The sequence below is a fragment of the Molossus molossus genome, unplaced genomic scaffold (genome assembly GCF_014108415.1).
Source record: "Molossus molossus isolate mMolMol1 unplaced genomic scaffold, mMolMol1.p scaffold_m16_p_7, whole genome shotgun sequence".
Lineage (NCBI taxonomy): Eukaryota > Metazoa > Chordata > Mammalia > Chiroptera > Molossidae > Molossus > Molossus molossus.
The window spans coordinates 28,469,067-28,488,840 of NW_023425401.1; the positions used below are offsets into that span (position 1 = coordinate 28,469,067).

The 19,774-nt window shown below is 38.5% G+C and overlaps 1 protein-coding gene across 1 annotated transcript in view; it reads right to left on the bottom strand.

Moving 5' to 3' along the window:
- Nucleotides 1-7,944: 7,944 nt before the first annotated feature.
- The window catches only part of NXPH1 (neurexophilin 1), a 297,503-nt gene continuing 285,673 nt past the window's right edge, over nt 7,945-19,774 (bottom strand). Inside the window, exon 3 of the mRNA XM_036247235.1 lies at nt 7,945-9,906. Within this exon, the coding sequence (XP_036103128.1) occupies nt 9,145-9,906 (762 nt within the window). The 3' untranslated portion in view covers nt 7,945-9,144. The remainder of the gene's footprint in view (nt 9,907-19,774) is intronic.

Consider the following 19,774-nt stretch of genomic DNA (forward strand, 5'->3'; position numbering starts at 1 on the left):
CACATCCCACCTGGGCTCCAGGGGTCAGGTCTAGTCAAGTGCTCCTGCATATGCCTTGTCACGACCTCGAGGCCTGGTGAGTAAACTGGGCTCTGTCAAGTTTATGCCTCTCTTGGATAAAATAGAAAACATTCTGCTTTTCCCATGACAATTTTTATACCCCATTCCCAATGGCCTAGATACTTCATAGAGCCATCTCAAGTCCACAGCCAGGTCTGCTGCTTCCTCTGATTCCATCCCGAAGCAAGCGCCTCCTGCTGTCAGATCCCCAATCCTTAAGAGCACAAGGCTTTTCCCTAGAGATAAGCTGATGTTCATAATCTTCCCTCCAATACTGAATTCCTGTTGCCCATAGTGTGAATAAGGAGCACCTGTCCTGAGTGGGGGTAATCAATGAGGAGGGATTGGCTCTGTATGATCTTATCTTTTTCCAAAAAGTTCTATTAGATGTGATATAGAATTTTGGGCCCTAATGCTCCAAGGTCCCCCTTTAAAATACATATCGCAAGCTTTTAAAAAACAGCAAACTTTCTTTGTCAAAGCCATTAGCTCTGCTAAATTTTCAGAACTACGTTTCTTGGTGTAGCAGAGACTTGAATGTGAAAGCTGTAGTTGCCTAAGTCAGAGAAAGCTCACATGGTCCAAAGAAGTAAATGTCTGTACCAAGGGGCTGGGAGCATGTACTTCAAAAGGTCATGCACGGCCTGGCCAGTTTGGCTCAGCGGTTAGAGCATCGACCTGCGCTCCAGAGAGACCCGGGTTTGGTTCCCACTGAGGGCGCGTACCTTGGTTGCAGTTAGTCCCCAGCCCTGGTTGGTCGTGTGGGTGGCAGCCACCTGATGTGTCCCTTTCACATCGATTTCTCTCTCTCTCTCTCTCTCTCTCTCTCTCTCTCTTCCTCTCCCTCTCCCTCTCCCTCTCCCGCCTACTCTATCTGAACAGAAAATGAAAAAATGTCCTCAGGTGAGGATAAAAAACAAAACAAAAAAAAGGTCATGCATGAGCCCAGCTGCGTGGCTCAACTGGATGAGTGTTGTCCCATGCACCAAAAGTTTGCCAGTTCAATTTCAGGTCAGAGCATGTGCCCGGGTTGTGGGCTCAATCTCCAGGAGGGGGTGTGCAGAAGGCATCTGATGGATATTTCTCTCCCTCTCTCTTCCTCTCTCCCTAAAAATAATTTTAAATATATATATATATTTTTTTGCCCTGGCCAGTTTGGCTCAGCAGTTGAGCGTCGGCCTGTGGACCAGAGAGTCCCAGGTTTGGTTCCTAGCGAGTCCCAGGTTCGGTTGGTTCCCACTAGGGGCACGTACCACCAATATGTGTGTGTATGTATATATATATATATATATTTTTTTTTTAAAAAAAGGTCATACATGAGTAACATTTGGCCAAAAAAGAAAAAAAAAACCTGTAAATAAAAGAAATCAAAGAACTACATTTGTAAACTCAGCTAACCCCTTAGTTTTTATAACTTAAGTGGAATAAAATATTACAAGTATTTCACACTTGAACACAAGTGTGATTTTCATGATAAATTCAATTTTTCCTCAAATTTGGGGGAAAATTAAAAGGTGGAGATCAGCTTAGTTAACAATGAAGGGAGAGCTCATAAATTATTTATAACGTGAAAATATTTTTGAGCACGATTCTAGTTAAACCAATGGAGTATAACATGCCTTCACATTTATGGTTTCTCTTAAAAGAATGTTAATTATGCACATTAGTAAGAGGCAAAAATGGAATAAGTATACGTATTCACTGTCATACACAGAGGGCCAGGCTACAACAGGCTCAAGTATTAAGTATTCTAATCCCTGCTTTTGTATATAGATTGGGTCTCTAAAAAATTTCAAGAAGTAAAGCAAGAAAATGGTTACAATTTTTTGGTGTGTTCATTTATGAAGATATGAAAATAAAAAAAATTAATAAATAAGAGAAACATGTCAGAAGAAAGAGGGTTGACCAATCCTTCCAAGTCTCTCCACCCACTTGAGGTTTATGCATAAGACACTGTCATGCATTTTTGTTTTCCCTCTGTGGGGAAAAGAAAATTCAAAGCATATAGCAGAAGGACAGAAGGACATATTATGTAATGACATAATAGTTCATGGCTTCAAAAGTGAGATCCAAAGAAGCCCCCCCCCCCCCCCAACCACTCTGAGGCCAGGGAACAAAAGGCTGATACGTACAAGCCCGCTGAGTCACCGCTTTTCTCACTAACTCTTGAGCTCTCTTGGAGTTTTGAGCTTTTCAACTTAATTGTACGTACCTGAATTTTGTTATTTGAAGCTTCTTGGTAAGTAGCTCCATTCTGTTCAAAAGGGGGGGAAACACCTGATTTCCCTTTCTGAAACAGCTGTTAAGAAACAACTCACACTTCATACATCTTAGGGAATCTAGGCAAAGGTGGGTTCTACCTGGTCTAAACCTCTTGACTTCCCTCAAAAAAACTCCTGCTTCCTATATGTATACTCCCCTTGGACCAGAATCTTGTGCCATTTTGGAAAATGGATAAACTCTTGGACAATGTGGAATCACGGTGGCCACTTCGGGGAAACTAACTGAGAGCTAAGTCCACTTTAAGGAGCACCCTTGACAAGAAAGAACCTCAAACCTCTCAGAGACCAAAGCATTCTTAGCATGCAGAAGCTTCTAAAAGACAAAATTACTTGTAAAAATAGCTTTAAAAAAAAAAAGTTAACTTATTTCAAGGGTTCAGAAAAATGTTATAAAATTATATATCATCAACCCCCAGGTACTGGGTTAAAATGTTCAATAAAATCAGATTTCTTTCTTTCCTCTAAAAGAAAAGAAGAAGAAAAGGAGGAGGTGAAGGAGGAAGAAGGGAAAAAAAGAAAGAAAGCTCAAGAACAATCCTTACAGCATGCAAATAAAAAATATTTAATAAAAATCTTTGGTCATCTGAACAGGTACTTTTTAACTTTGTCTATCTACCAGAACCACAATTCTGTTCCAACTATTCTTTTATAAACTAGTGCGTTTTGTATTGTGCCTGACTCATGGCTAAAATTTTAGAACGAAAACTGTAAGGTTTCTGTTTGCATCTCTCTGTATGTTTATGTGTGTCTGTATAAGTATATTATAGGTATATGATATTTTTCTATATCTGGATGGGTATTGCCAAAATTAACTTGTAAAAAGGAGTTTTAATATCAAAAGTATACTGATACAAAATTAGAATATAATTTTTTGTCTGTTAAAAGGACAATTTCCTTTTATTATTTATTGGTAGATAGACCATGAGAACATTATGCTAGGTGAAATAAGTAAAAAAAAAAAAAAAAAAGGCAGCAGCCCTGGCTGGTCTTGCTCAGTGATTAGAGCGTCAGCCTGTGGTTCACAGAGACCTGGGTTCGGTTCCTGCTAAGGGCATGTACCTCGGCTGCAGTTTGTCCCCGGTCCTGGCTGGGTGGTGTGGGTGGCAGCCACTCGATGGGTCCCTTTTACGTCAATGTTTCTCTCCCTCTCTCTCTCCTGCTTTATCTGAATAAAAAATGGGAAAGTGTTCTCGGGTGAGGATAAAAAAAAAAAGAGAGAGAGAGAGAAATATTGAATGGCCTACTTATATGTGGAATCAAAAAACAAACAAAAACAAGTTTACAGATACAAAAAAACAGATTGGTGGGGGAAGGGATATTACTGTATATACTATATATTACATATATGTTACTATATATGTAATATATAGTATGGTGACTGTAGTTAATAATACTGCATTATATATTTGAAACATGCTAAGAGAGTAATCTTAAAAGTTCTCCTCTTAAGAAAAAATATCTTGTAACTATGTATGGTGATGGAAGTTAGCTGGACTTACTGTGGTGATCATTTCACAATATATACAATATTTAATCATTATGTTGTACAATGAAACTAATATGTTAAATCAATTATAGTACATTTTTAAAAGTCCACAGAATATTTTCAACCTGCTTACAATATGCCATTTGACTATGCTATCTTCTGAAAACTTTTTTTAAATGCAAAAAAGAAATTAATTTTAATAATAAAATAAAATTGCATTTCAGAAAATTGATGGAGTAAACTAAAGCAGTAACATAAATAATATTTTGCTTTTTGAAAAATACTTACTTGGCAATAGCAGCATTCTGACAGCTTTCATTTTTTTTTTTAATGATCTTTATTGTTGAGAGTATTGCATTATTTCTTTAAATACAAATACAGTTTACTTCTGCATTTGAGTCAAGGAATTTGATCATCAGAGAACATTAATATTCTAATTGTCTCTTTGGAGGCCTGACATAGAATTAGGAGCTAGAAAGCCAGCACCTGCCAGGGGTGTAGGATGTGAACAGAGCTTTAGCTGTACGTCTAGTTCACTGGTCAGAATTTGGGAGAACCAACACCTGGCACCTCCCATAGCAACTGCAATGGCAACAGCCACGGACAGAAGGTCTGCAAATCTTCTGCGTCCATCACTTCTGGGACCCTTAAAGTCATTCTCCAATTCATCAGTAATCAAAGGCATATTCCTGCAAATGCAGAACCATAAATATGAAACTGCTTTTGATCACACTGGGGACACTTGGCCAGCTGCTTGGCAATAGCAGTCTCTCCTAATTCTAGGCTGTTTTTCTAGACCTTGCTCACACAAACAAACTAAAACTGCAACTCTCTCATGGGATTTCTGTTCTTTGCCATCCTAGTGAAAAGAAAATTATAAATGTGTTACTTAAAAATATGTCTGAGCCTGGCCGGTGTGGCTCAATGGTCGAGCATCGACCTGTGTACCAAGAGGTCACTGGTTTGATTCCTGGTCAGGGCACATGCCCAGGTTGTGGGCCTGATCCCCAGTGGGGGACATGCAAGAGGTGACCAATTGATGTTCTTTCTCATCAATGTTTCTATCTCTCTCTCTCCTCCCTTCCTCTCTCTCTAAAATCAATAAAGAAAATAAATTTTTTTTTAATATTTCTGATAGAAATGGATATAAAACTCAATGGTATGCTGTAAGTTTTTATTAAGAAACATTGTTTTCTCTATGCTCCTAACCCCTGAAATCCTTCTTTAATACACATGGGACTCCTGAGAAAAGCGTGACCTAGCTGTTTTTCAGGATTCAGTTCTGGCTATTAAGGTTCTCAATTTTTGTCACCTACAAACTAGGTAAATAGTAATTATTTTTATGCAAACGAATGTTTTTAAATGTTTAATTTTTGAATGCATAAACTGATTTGCATTTTATTTAAAATGAAAAGATATATAAAATAGGTTGATAATGGAATAAATATCAATAAACGTCTGAAACTGGAACATCAATCAAGTCTTTCAAAGGTTTATAAACACAGCCATTGGAATTTGCTTCAGGCTAAAACTTGGCATTCAAAGTTGATGGCAGAGACGCAAATTGCTTTACCAAAGAGCTGTTTTTATTGGTTAAGCTGCTTCTTACATGTAAAGCAGTGGGGAAAAGCGAAAAGACAAACACTTCCTTCGGCTTCTCATGATTTTTTTAATCTAGTCTGTGCAAAAATATGGCTTACAGTTTATTGCTGAAATGTAGGAACCTGAAAATTCCCACGCCACAGTTTTAAATATAACAAGTATCTCAATCACTTGCAGAATAATAATTTCCAGATCTTTAGCACTGAACTATTAACAGTTTATACCCTCCACTCACGCAGAGAAATTCTCACAAGAGCCATGGACCCCAAAAAATGCCCAATTATAACTATACCATGACAATTCATTGTTTTTTTGTCATAAATAGATACACTGATAACGTATAATTTTTCTTCCATGAGGCAAAAAACTGCAATAATCATTTCTTCATAATTTCAATCTTACTACAATGTTTCTGAAACGAACAATAGGTAATGACAAACCCATGTTCGTATTAGATATCATCTATTTCCACCCTGAAGTTTTTTCCTGTGTCTTAGCTAAGGTGTGAAATAGCATCTGAGATTCTAGGGAAAGGTGATGATTTCCTTAGTGTTACATACAGTTTCTTTTTCCAAATGACAAATGATTTTCTAGCATAGTTAAAACTTAGCCAGTTTTGCCCTGGCCAGTTTAGCTCAGTGGTTAGAGAGTCGGCCCTCAGACCAGAGTTGCGAGTTCAGTTCTGGTCAACGGCAGGTATCTCGGTTGTGGTTTGGTCCCCCACCCTGGTCGGGGTCACACGGGAGGCAGCCTGTCGATGTGTCTCTCTCACATCCATGTTTCTCTCTCTCCCCCTCCCACTCTATCCGAACATAAATGGAAAAATATCCTCGGGTGAGAATTAAAAAACAAACAAACAAAAAAAAAACTTAACCAGTTTGTTGAAGCAACAAGCTGCCCTAATAAAGTTTGTATTTGAACCTTTGAACCTTCATATCCATCATCTTCCTTCACCCACTTCCTTGTCTAAAACAGGAGGAGTATACTGGATCCGAATACATTATCTTGTGAATCAAAGTTCTGTACTATCATAACTTTCCTATATTACAGATGGAGACATTGATAATGAAGAGCTTAGGAGAAGTGTGTACAGGCTCAGAAAATAAAAGTCCTGAAAGATTGGATTTTTAAAAATTGAAAACCTGATTGGAAGTTTGCTATGTTTTATTTTTATGTTTATTTTTCTTCTACAGAAAAATAACTCAGTTCATTGAATGTTAGTTATCTACGTTCTGAATGCTTATAAAATTTTAAAATAAACACTTCATGAAGAGTTTAGAGAGCAGGGCAGACAAGTAGAAATTAAAGCATATTTTCATCTCATCTTGGATTTGGCTAACCAAAGGACAGATTAGACCACATAATGGAAGTCATGGTCCACCAGTCAAATGATCCTAAATTTTTTTTTTTTACTTTCCTTTCTCTCTTATTTCCCTTTTTGCTAAGAGAGAACAAACTCCGAAGTGATCACTCTGATAAATAAACCCCAGAATAACAAGATTTATCTGTGGAAAATAAGTGTAGCAGCTGGAACTCACGAAGCTCTTTTTGCCTGTTGTGCTAGAGAGTCTGTTTGAACATTAGCTTCTAAATCCCATGGCAAATTAATTAATACATTGATATAAATGGTTGTCTGGTCATATTGGAGAATTCTGAGAGATGGACATTTAGCAGGACGATATATCTTTGACTTGCCGTTGAAGGCTCTCATTAGTTAAACCAGTCACCGGGTTCTCACTTCAGAACTCTGTGGTTCTGGGTTCCCTGTAATACCTTCTGTTATTTTCTACATGAAAACATATTTATCCTTATGCAGCATGAAGGGAAGACGAGAATGGGTTAGTGCTCTTTATTTGGCTTTTTTGGTTGACCTTTGAAACTCTTCATATCCCAATCTCCAATTCAATGCCTTTAAAAATGAGTTACCTTAACTATTTCTTCTTTTGTTTATTTTGCTGGGATGGCATACAGTAATTATTTTTAACAAGAACATTTAATGTCTACCAACAGTGCTGTCCAGGTGAGTTGATCTCACTGGGTACAGGTAACTTGAGCACTGAAGCCTGCCACTACACTTGTCATTTTCTCGGTTGAGTCATTACAGTAGACTGTCAGCCACAATCTTCAGATACCTTGACTTTCTTTTAAGGAAAAAGACATTACCTTCCTCTCAATCCCTCTGCTAAGTAAGGACTCTATGCAAGGAAAAAACCAACTGGTTATCTGGTTATAATTAATTTAGGAGACCTCAATTATTTTCTTATGTTCATTGATTTTTGGTATTCTTGAATAATTAGCATGACAGTAAACCAAAACTGTGTGCAATACTGTATGCCACAACTGCTTTCCAGCCTCGAGCTGCAAACTCCTAACTTGTTTTGACTGGGCAACTAATAGCAATTTAGATAGTTCTGTACACATTTGGAGATATGAGATGCAAAACCATAATTGTATTCCAACACATTCTTCTTGTCAGAACCATTTAAATCATCATCCTACACAAGCACATATTGAAACTCAACTTTAAGCATTTTATTTTTATGTACATTTCATTTTGTCCAGAAATAAAATATCTAAATACAGACAGACTGTAATGTTGTATATGTATAGCTTTCAACAATACTTGAGCTGAATAAATGCTTTGTACATTTCTTTTTTTAATGGAATTCACAGCTACATTGATAAAATGGATTCCTCATATCCTTTTTTTTTTTCTTTTTTAACCAATAACAAGCAGAGAGACAAGTACAAGTTAATATTAATAAGCAGCTCAAATAACACTTGGTTAAACTATATACAATACAAACCATTCATACAAATGAAGACTAGGATATTGAATTTGTTACAATATGTGTAGTAAAGATAAGACAGACACTTATAACTTACATGGTGTCTGTCAGGCATTTCCCTTCTTATATAAGTATCAGAACTTGTTTTAAGCAGCTTTAGCTGGTCTCAGCTTTGCAAAAGTCCAATGGTGGGTGATGAAAGCTGTACTCCAGTGTCTGCCCACATGTAAATTCCAAATGTTTGCTCATCTTTACTGAGAACAGGCTCCCTGCATAGAAAAAAAGAGCCATCTTGGATCACCTTGAATGTGCCTACTGTTTGCTGGAAAAAAGTTACTACACTTTGTTCTTGTTCATAAAATAAAGAATACTGAGCTCTAAAGACATAATTTTTTTTTCCATTTTAACAAGCATATACTCCTACAGTAGTATTTACCAGTACAGCTACTCCAAGCAGTAGGAATGCATGAGTGGGGACTATTGATTAGCATGTACTCAAGACTTTAAAAAGAGATTTCGACAACAGCAAGTGTTAGAAAACCATTCACTGTCAAGTTAATCCTTTAGCTTGATGAGATTTTATCCTGAACCATTATGAGTCAGACAATGACAGCCCTCTCGACAGGAATCGTGACAGATGCAAGCTGAAATGTGTATAAGTGTGTGTCTGTGTACATCTATGTGTGAGAGCATGTCTTCAAGTGTGGCTTCAAAACCTGTGGTGATTTACAACTAGACTGAGAGATGAAGCTGACTGGGCAGAAATTACATCAGATTGTTTTCCACTAGCGTATTTGCAGCCAGTTGACAAGAGCAGCAGTGTAGACACATTCCAGGCAACAGATGTGACCTTCTTCTTTGAGGTAACAGCCCTGTCATATGACCTTTAACTCCTCAGGCTTCAGTCTCAACCTCCTGTCCAGCCTCATCCGGACGGGAAGTAAGGTGTGTCGCTATGGTAGTTGTAGTCAGGGCACACTTTTTGTACTAGTTTATAATCTGTACTATAAAAGGAAATGTAAATACAGATCACCTTGAAGGGCTTGGAGCAGAGCCAGGACACATGACTTTGGGTCTGCTCCTGGTAACAGGTTTTTGAAGGATCATAGTTGCAGAGTGTGTTCTTGGTGGCCTTGTCAACCTTTTCATATTCAATGCGACAGTTAAAGGACTTGGAATCTTTGGCATCAATCACGGTTTGCTGTGCCAAGTCGAATTCCACTATTTTTGTAGGGGGCACCAAGCTGACAGATACATTCCCTTGACCAGTGGAATTATGCCTGAAATAAACACTAAATGTCCCGTTGCCATGATCTACAATTTTCCCAGTTATCAACAGGTTTAGCTTCACTGTCTTGATGTTGGAATGAAAGTCACCCCATCCAAACATTTTCTTAAACTTGCCCGTCTTTACAATGGGCCTTCGCTTGGCCCTGGGCCGAGGCTCTTGAAGGTCTGTGGAGTTCCTCAGCCAGTCCCAGAGGTCTTGCTCAGAATAAGGTTCTGGGGTGTCATATCGCAGGTCTAAATCTGTATCATTTTCTTTGCCACGAAAAGTCTGTGACAGGAGTCGGCTGATGGACAAGTCTTTGCTGCTTTCTGTCCATATGTGCTTTAGTGTGGATTTGCTGCTTCCTGATTTCAGAAGTTCTGACTTTCCACCATTGGTTAAATTGGCACATGTGACCTGAAAACAGAATGGAAAACAGTATTTACATCTCTGTATCTGAGAGCATCCAACACAGAGCAAAGCCTTTTCAAAGACTCAGAGTTCAGTGATGACACTGCCTCAGGTACCTTGAGCATCTGGCTAATATTTATTAATACATAACAAAATGCCACTTCTATTTTTACATAATGATGGGTGAGAGGAAGTGTAGGTGGATAAAAAATACACAAAACATAACTGAAAGACTGTGAAAACATTGGCTTTGATGAGCAAAAGGCCACATCACGTTAATCAATCAAATTGAATTCAAACACAAGGCAAACTGAAATGATTATATCTTAGCACTAAAATATAAATACGTTTAAAAAAATTATATAAGTCATTGTGATTTTTCTACTTCAAAATTACCATAAGCTTTAAAACTGTATGATTCTCTGAAATATGTCAACCAACATCCTATAGACTTTTATTAGTCCATCTCACAATCATGTTAAAAAACTTGGTTTTGCTAAGAGACTCGTGTATTTTAACTTGTCAAAACAAAACTTTTATCACCACCTATTATAAGTACAGAACATATTGCATAAGATAGATTTTTTTTATCTTAAGAATTTTAAAATGTGGTCTAGGAAAAGAGATATAAATAAAAACATCTAACATACAATGTCCTATACATAATTATCAATCTAGAAAAGAAAAAACAAAAACAAAAACAAACAAACAAAAAACAAAACCATGTGATCAATGACAGAGAAGCCACTTTAGGTTGGACTGTGAGTGTCACATTCAGAAATCGTCCCTCTGGGACCCTATTATTGCCTCTTTAGAAACAATGAGATCCCCCAACTAGCCCCGGGTTTCGGAGGAACTCTAAATGTCATTCACCAAGCAGCCAAATCTGCACTTGTGTAGTTACACAAGCATTTCCTTACAGAAGCACCTATGTCAAGAAACCAATGCATTTCCACAATGGCCTCATCGGCTTCAAGTAGTGACTGCTGACCCTGACATGGAGGGCTCAAGGACAGGAGGGAGCACAGTCAGGACTCCTAGGAACCAAACAGGTCAATACAGATACATCCCTAGGGCTGGCTGTTCTAGGGTAAGGCTGTTGAAGACAGTCCCCAGCTGCCCATTAAAAGTCAAGTTTCATAACAAACCTCTATCGCCAGGCCCCTCAGAACCAGTTCGGAATCCTCCCTCGGACATGAGACTGACTATCACTCAGCAGCCTAATTGGACCCTCTAGTCTCCTTCCAAACTGGTCTCAAAATGAGGGGTCATTCCTGGAGAGCTTTTAAAATTCAGGCCCACCAGGAATAAACCTGCATTCTAGGGACCTCGCTATAGACTTAGCTGTGAAGGCCTCTTGTTAGCGTACAACCCTGGCCTGAGAATGCCCTTTTATTCAGTCACGCGTGCTAGGAGAACTCTGTCCTAACCCCTGGAGAGTAAGAGCATAACCTTCAGAGCAAGGCTCCCTGGGATCAACGCTTAGCTCTGCCATTTCCCAGCTGCATGCCTTCGGTCAAGTCATTTAACCTCCCTCTGCCTCAGTTTCTTGCATCTGTAAAGCGAGGGTAATAATGGGGTCTACCTCATAGGGCTGCTGTGAAGATGGAGGGACCTAGGACATGTAACACCTTTAGAACAGTGGCTGGCATGTGGGAATGGCTCGATTCAATTTAGCCATTATTATGAATCCCGAGCTGATAGGTGAAGACAATTAGAGAAAGAAGGCAGCTCGGTGGTATACGTGGAGGTCTGGCCTGAGAGCAGCTTTGCTCCTGATTACACAACCAAGTACTCAGATCCTGCATGGGATGGTTTCCCCAGAATATAAATGCAGAGGACCTTGGTTATCTAAGCTAGAACAAAGTCATTTAGATTTTGTCATACCGCCTTTTCAAAAATTCTGTAGGATCAGTGAGCTCTTCACTACCAGCTACCAGCCAGCAAACAGTCTCTTCTTCCCCCGTTTCAAACTGAGCCAATGTGAGTGATATATCCCACCTGGGAAAAAATACCAGTCAAAGCTGGTCTCTTCCATTAGTGCTGAGCTTAAGAAATCCTGTAAGTTTAGCCCCACATAAATTCATTGCCTCTGAGAGAAAATGAGGTTTATCATGGATTGATGTCCCATGACTGCACCCTGAAAAACCAAGACTAAAAGGTAGGGTGGGCTAATTCAAAAGCTATGTCAACTATTTCAGGCTCCTAGCCTCAGTCCAGTTGATGCCCAAAACAATAGCAATGCCCTTGTAGAAAGATCCAGAGGCTATTGTGCACAGAAGTTAATGAAGGAAAGACAAATGACCAGTGGAGAAACAGATCCTAGGGATGGGGTGTGGCACAGAGAAAAACGGATAATGCTAGGGATGGAGTCACATCAAATGGAAGCACAGACCAGCTTCATGCTCAGTCACTCCTGAAACTGTTAAACACATCCCCTAACCAAAATGAACAAATCTTCTGTGTGGAATCAAAGATCGTTATCAGATGGGCCATTATGGATCTTGGGGCAAATATCAGGAATTGTGAGACAGTTGTCTTTGCTGTCAACTTTCTTTTTGTTCTAGATACGTCCCCTTCATTTCTGCTCACCCTTTGAATCGCCCTCTCCTCTTTTGCCAGCACCTAAATTGTTTGCTGTTTATAGATTCTCTCCATGCCAAAACATCATTCCAGAAATGGATCACACTCAAACAGTATGTGACTCATAATAGCAAAACAGTTGTTTTATCTAAATCCATTCTTTTAACAAGAACTCAATATTGAGTCTTAAAGGGATGAAATGGAGAGGGAAATATTCTTTGGGGAAGGGGACGATGCATAGAAACATATACATTTTCTTAAAGAGAAAAACATGAAGCTATCCACCTATCCTCTCTGCCTGATAATGAAGTCAGTCTTCTATAGGACAATTGTTATTTTAATATCAAAAACATAATCCTTCATAGTTCCATAGTTACTATATAATAATCATGATAACAAAACTAATATAAACAGCTCAAAATATATTTTTCTGTAACACCAAGTATCTATAACATAAAATTTAAAATGAACATTAATTGAGAAGACCAGTACAGATCTTTTGGCTTCAGTGTCTAGTTTGTACATGGTGTGTATGTGTGTGTGTGTGTGTGTGTGCGCGTGCACGCGCACGTGTGCGCGTGTAGGGGAGTGGTTCATTGAAATCTAATTGATTGGTCAAATATCCAAATCTGCCCTTGCCTAATTAAATAAGCATTGTCCTTAACAAAGCCTATATATTTATTCCCTAATCTAAAAGAAATTTAAAAAATAAATGCATACCCTATTCCCTTATTTTTACCTAAAATTACAGTTTCCCATTCTTTGGGTGCAAGAATAAATGCAGGCGTACATTTGGTATCAGCTTGATACTTGTATCTCAGCATCAACACACTTGATCAAGGAGAGGAGCTGTAATGAGACACATCCATGGTGCACTGCTCATGAAACAGCAATGAAATTGTCCCAAAGAAGGAGGCAAAAGGGAATTAGAATACAATTTACCAGTGGCATATGGGAGGGTGACAGAACAAAAATGTGGGCATAGAAGCCATGATTTCAAAGAAGAAGATCCAACATGTTTAAAGGAACTGTAAGACTATGACAGACAGGCAGACCTCTGATTTTCAGGTAGAATAGAACTTTAGTTCTAAATTATATTCTCCACAGCTGTAGTAATTGTGAGTGTGAGCTCTGGAGTCAGACTGCCTGAACCCCAATCCAGGCTGTGATCTTGAACGGCTCAGCTGTATGATGCAGGCAAGTTGCTTAAATTGTCTATGCTTCTGTTTTTCTCTTCTAAAAAATAGGAGAATAACACCCACCTCTTCTCAGAGCTGTCGTGAGAATTAAATAGGATACCCCATTTAAAACACTAAGACAGTCACTATGTTGAGCGTTCAACATTAGTATTTCTAACTGCTATATCCTCGGAATTCTAGTGGGTAATATTTAATGTAAATCAATTACATATAATAGGATTTGAGAGAAAAAATATTTTTTCTAAAATAATCTTCCTTTACATAACTAAAACCTAAAGTAAATAATTTTTAAAAAGGCATATATTCTTGAAAGTGCTGTGGTGAAAAAAAAAAAAAAAAATGCCAGGTTGCGTAGATAGTAAAACTTAACAAAGGATGAGCATACGTTCAGCTATTAAAATGTTTAACTACCAGATGCAATGGATTTATTTGCCTTCAGTGAGATGATGTGAAATGCTCTTCGTTGGTGCAGACAGTCAAGAAAACACTCTGGAACATCTCAGTTTGGGTACAAAATCAAAGCAGGTTTCAGCTGTAATCGTCAACACTGCCTTGAATATTCTTATTCTCCCTTCCCTTCCCTTTCACTTAGATTCGGAGAGGGGCAGGACAGTATCTTAAAGAGAATATCAATCATGAAAACCAGGAAGGGCCCATAGGAAAGTTGCCAGACCCTTTCAGTATAAAGAACCCCAATTTATGTTATTTTGTTAATTCAATAACTATATAGTGAGACTCTGCTAATACTGAGTTAAGTAACAGAAATTCACTGATAAATGAGGCATGATCTTTGCCCTCAAGGAGTTCACAGTCTAATGGAGGAATCAATTAAGCAAATAACAGACGGATGTGACCAACACCATGTACAACATTGTACTCTAATTCCCTTAGTCAAAGTTAAAGGTAGAGAAGATGTAGCAGAAGAGGAGATCCTCAGATCTGAAAGATGAAAGGGGTTGAAGGGTTTGACAGGTAGAGATTGAACCCGAGGAGTCCTTCTAGGCATAAGGGACAAACTATGCAAAAGAAAAGGGCTGGGAAGGACATGTCAAACTCAAGACTGGAAAGTAGCTCCTTACTTCTGAGCCTTGGGGAGCACTGATAGGGAGGAGAAACAGAGAATGAACTCGCAAAAAGACAACCGAACTAAATAAGGCACACTAAGGTCAAATTGTGAAGACAGAGACATTTACGCTTTGTCTTATAGGTAATGGAAAAATCACTAAATTTTGTTCTGTTTTCTTTTTAAGTACGTTGGTCGTGCTGGCTCTAGAAGAATCATTGGCTGGACTTGGAAGGGTTGATTGGCAGGGAGAGACCTTGAAGAAAGAATAACTAAATAACTAATTGCAATACTTTATTTCAGAAAGTCAGTGAGCCTGAACCAAGGCAGTGACAAAGAAAAAGAGAGAAAGAAAAAAAAAAAAGAAGATATATAAGATATTTCAGACGTAAGAGTAACTCAACCTGATGATTTATTGGCTAAGCAGGAACATGGAAAAGTTAATGAGTTTGCTTACACTGTAAGGGATACAGAAATTACAAGTTAGCTGGAAAACAAAATTAAATCTCATGGGGACATTGAACATTGAAGTGCCTGCAAGTCATTCTGATGAGGCTATTAAAAGAATGTGTGTAAAATGTGTCCGAAAGTCTGGAGAAATGAGGAGGTGGCGATGTTGATTTTGTAGTATGTGTGGATGAAGTATGGTGATAGAAAATAATGCTGGTGACAACATGTAAGAAATGGCAATGCTTTGAGGAAAGGCAGAAGAAGTGCCAGGTTAGGTAGAAACAAAAAGGGATAATTGAAGGAAAATAATGTTGTAGAAACCAAGAGAAGATGGGAGGAGGAAAGGCAGGAATGGGCAAGTTTTAAATTCCAAGTAAAAGTCTAATAGTAAGAGCACTTAAGAAAAAAGCACCTTGACTTTTGACATCCACTTTATTACAGCTACTTTGGATAGTGGTAAAAAGATAATGCATGGTGGGAAAGAAGAAAAACTGGCTTAATCCGTCTGCCTCCAGATGCAATTAGGAATCATTGCCTTTCTCCTTCTTTTGGACTGTTACATCCTAAGAACTTCCATCTTTGAAACGCATAAATATACATATAAAATAGTAGTAGGTGTTGAGCCCTTCTGAATAAGCAACATCGTTGTAAAAGAAAACCATGTGTCCAGAACACCCTCTATCATTGGTTTTACAAACATATTAAAAAGTTTCTTTTTATTTCTTTAAATATGTTTTTATTGACTTTTTCAGAGAGAAAGGAAGGGAGAAAGAGAAACATTGATGTGAGAAACATTTATGGCTGCCTCCTGCACGCCCCCTACTGGAAATCAAGCCCACGACCCAGGCATGTGCCCAGACCAGGAATTGAACCAGGACCTCTCAGTCTATGGAATGATGTTCAATACACTGAGCCACACCAGCTGGGCAAGAGCTTCTTTTTAAAAGTCACTTAGCAAGGCCCTGGCCAGTTTGGCTCAGCAGTAAAGCGCCAGCCCACAGACCAAAATTGCAGTTTCAATTCTGGCCAAGGGCATATGCTTCAGTTGCAGTTCCGTCCCTGGCCCTGGCTGGGGCCGTGCAGTAGACAACCATTCAATATATCCCTCTCATATCGATGTTTCTCTCTCTTTCCCTTTCTCTCCCTCTCTCCCTCCCACTCTATCTGAAGATAAATGAAATATATATATATATGCTCGGGTGAGGATTAAGAGTCACTTAGCCCGGCCAGTACGGCTCATCAATTGAGCATCACTCCATGCACCAGGAGGCCGCTGGTTGAACTGTGGGTCAGGGCACATGCTCAGGCTGTGGGCCCAGTCCCCAGTGGGGGGAGTGCAGGAGACGGCCAATCAATGTTCTCAATCATAGATGTTTCTATCTCTCTCTCCCTCTTCCTTCCTCTCTCTCTAAAATCAATAAAGAAATAATATTTTTTAAAAAATTAATAAGTAAAAGTTTCCTAAAGACCCTAAGATGCCAGTACATTTGAGTGAGAACAGAAGTGGGGAGGATATGCCGTAAAGATGAGTACAAAGAAAAACCCAGCAACGTCAAATTAAAGAAATTCCAAAAGGGCCAAGCACTGTGAACCTTTTCCTACAATGAATAACAATTTTTCTTAGAAGATAACAATGAAAGCACCAAATATACTTCCTTCCTAACTGAGTATAATTTTCCGCGTCAAGAGTGGCCAATGTCCATTTGAAAGAAGCTGGTTCACTGATTCAATGACACCATTTCCACAAAGTATAGGTGTTGCTTGTCTCATTGTTCAGAAAGACTGAGAATAATAAAACCTTTCACATGATGAGGTGTGTACATTTGAAAGTATACGTTTAGTTTGAAAACATTGCTAAATAGGTGTAAAGAGAAAGGTCATTTCTTTCAACCATAAACAAAGACAGGGTTTAACAGGAAAGGGTATGTCTGGGCCAGGACCTGTGCATAGAACTAGGGAAAAAAGACCACCAGTGCATGTTGGGAGAGTTAGCACATGAGAGCTGCCAAACTCTGATCTCACTCCTTTTTATGTCTTACGGCCATACTTTCACATTGCTTTCTCTAATATCTTTTTAGTGTAGGTTTATAATCATAACATCAATATGTTAGCTGTTAGGATATTATTGAAAGACACCGCTTTTGGATATTAACCACTCCTCAGCTTCCTTGCCACCTCAATTATGCTCCTGGCCTCATGCGATTTTACATAAAACTTATACTCCCTTTTATAGACTATGTCCAACTAGCAGTGCCCCCAGGTGTTTGTGTACCTATTTCTATAAAAGAGCAATAAGATACCTTGTAATTTCTACCAACCTGCACATTTTACTGTTGATCTATTACTGTTCAATATAAATAATCTCAAATTGCTTTGAAAATCAAGTATTTATTTCATCAACTGTATGAATACTTGAAGCCAAACAAAAATTTTAAACAACCTGATGCTTAAGTAATATCTCTCATTGGTGAATAACTAATCAACAAAATGGCCTTGCTCTATGATTACAACATCATGTTGGCAGTTTTATGATTCACTATGTTGAGTATATGTTGCATACTATTAACTGCTACTGCTTAAGGGCACACTGTGTTCCAGAAATCGTAATTAGCATTTTACATATGGCTCTGATTTTATTTTAAATCATTCATGCATACATGTAGTCTCTCTCTCTCTCTCTCTCTCTCTCTCACTCTCACACACACACACACACACACACACTTTAAGGTCATTATTATTATGTTCAGCTGACATATGGGACTATGAGAGCTCAAAAAGAGCTTGTTGAAGATCACTGCTGGTGAGTAAAAGAGCTACTTCTTAGTTACTCCACAAGGCATGTCCTTTATTTTTAAAAATAATTTAAATCATGCAGTTTTACAGTAAAGGCCTGTCTTCATCACCAGCCCCTGCTCCCTTACAAACCCACCTCTCCCCAAAGGTAACACCTGTCAGCACTTTATTCCTAAATATTTTCAGCATATATATACATATATATACACACACACACACACATATTGCAGAAATAGTGTCATATTTTATAAATTGCATTTTATATGTATACCATCAATATCATCTTTACTAAATGAGAATATAGAAGTCTATAATACAAATGTATCTCATATTTCTACTTTTTAAACGTACGTTTTGTGATAGACCTTTAACCTCTACATTGTTTCACAGCCGCGTTAACTACAGTTCCTTTTTAGCTTTGATTCCATTGGTTTTTCTGTTCATTATTGTGTCAGATACCTCATTCCCTCCTCTCTTGAGTTGGATTTTCATTTTTATGGGTATATAGATTTGTGTGATTCTTTTAGATAGAGTTCATAGGGGACAAACTATGAATTGTTCATGCCTAAAAATGTCTTTATTGGCCATAAGCTTACACTGGGTATAATATCCACTCATCTTTTCATTCACTTTGTTCTGTTTTATATTTCTCATGCTGCAATTTTAGGATTTCCTCTATTTCAGGCATTGTAAAGTCTTACAACATGGGCTACATATTCCCATGCTTTCTCTAGCCCTTCTTAACTACTAGAGAGAAAAGCGTGTAGCTCTATCTGAATATGTTAGGCTCTTTTTCATAAAGTTTCCTCAAGAGGACCATAAACTCTTTGAGGGATGTTTTTTCTATATGATGCTATTTTTTAATGGGGGAGGGAATACCTCACATAGAGTAAGCAATGAATAAATTGCCTGTATGCTTTATATTCTTAGTACATCTATATCAATAGTGAAGGCTCACTGATGCTTTAGTCACAATCAAGATTTGGGGGGGAGGACATGTGGCCCTCAGAGATTTCCCTCTTATAATTTTAGAGGCTGCCCATCATTGCAATACCTGGAGTGCCTGTATTATGTCTGATAAGCCAGAGGAAATGGGTTAGTGTTTTAATACATCAAAAATACATCATTTCCTTCTGCTACAAAGCAGCGCTCCAGGGACAGCAATGTTGCATTCACAATGGAAAGGCAGAAAAGAAACTCCATGCCTCTCCCGAAACCCAGGCGGTGCTGGAAGGCTGTACTGCATAGCAACTAAGAACAGGCTCTGCCTTCCAGATCATGGGGCTAGAGCCAAAACCGGCTGCTCTGTCACTAACAACCATGTACAGCCACGTTTTCTCCAATTACCAAGTAGACATGATACTTTACTCATTAAATGTTTGTGGAGTTAAAATAGAAGATTTTACATCTAGAGTATGGGAAACAGTAAGAGTTCAACAGAGGAAAGCTATTGTACTTAGCTAGGTTATGAAACCTTTAAAAAAATACAAGAACAAAGGAAAGAAAACAAGGCTGTCAGAAAGCACAATGCTATTCTCTTCCTGTCTTCTGACTGGTGGCATTACATCTGCTCCAGCGGCTCAAACAGAGATGGAAATGAGCATGACTGTAAAAACTCTGTGGTCCTCTTTTGCAGTAGGTGGTGGTAGGAACCACACTGGTTATGTTACCATTTAGAGCTGGCAAATTGGGGCGATAATTTATCTTTAACATAACTTTAGGAGAAGACATTCCGACCAACCCGGACATTGCATGTCATCCTCAAGAACTAGAAATATGAAGAATC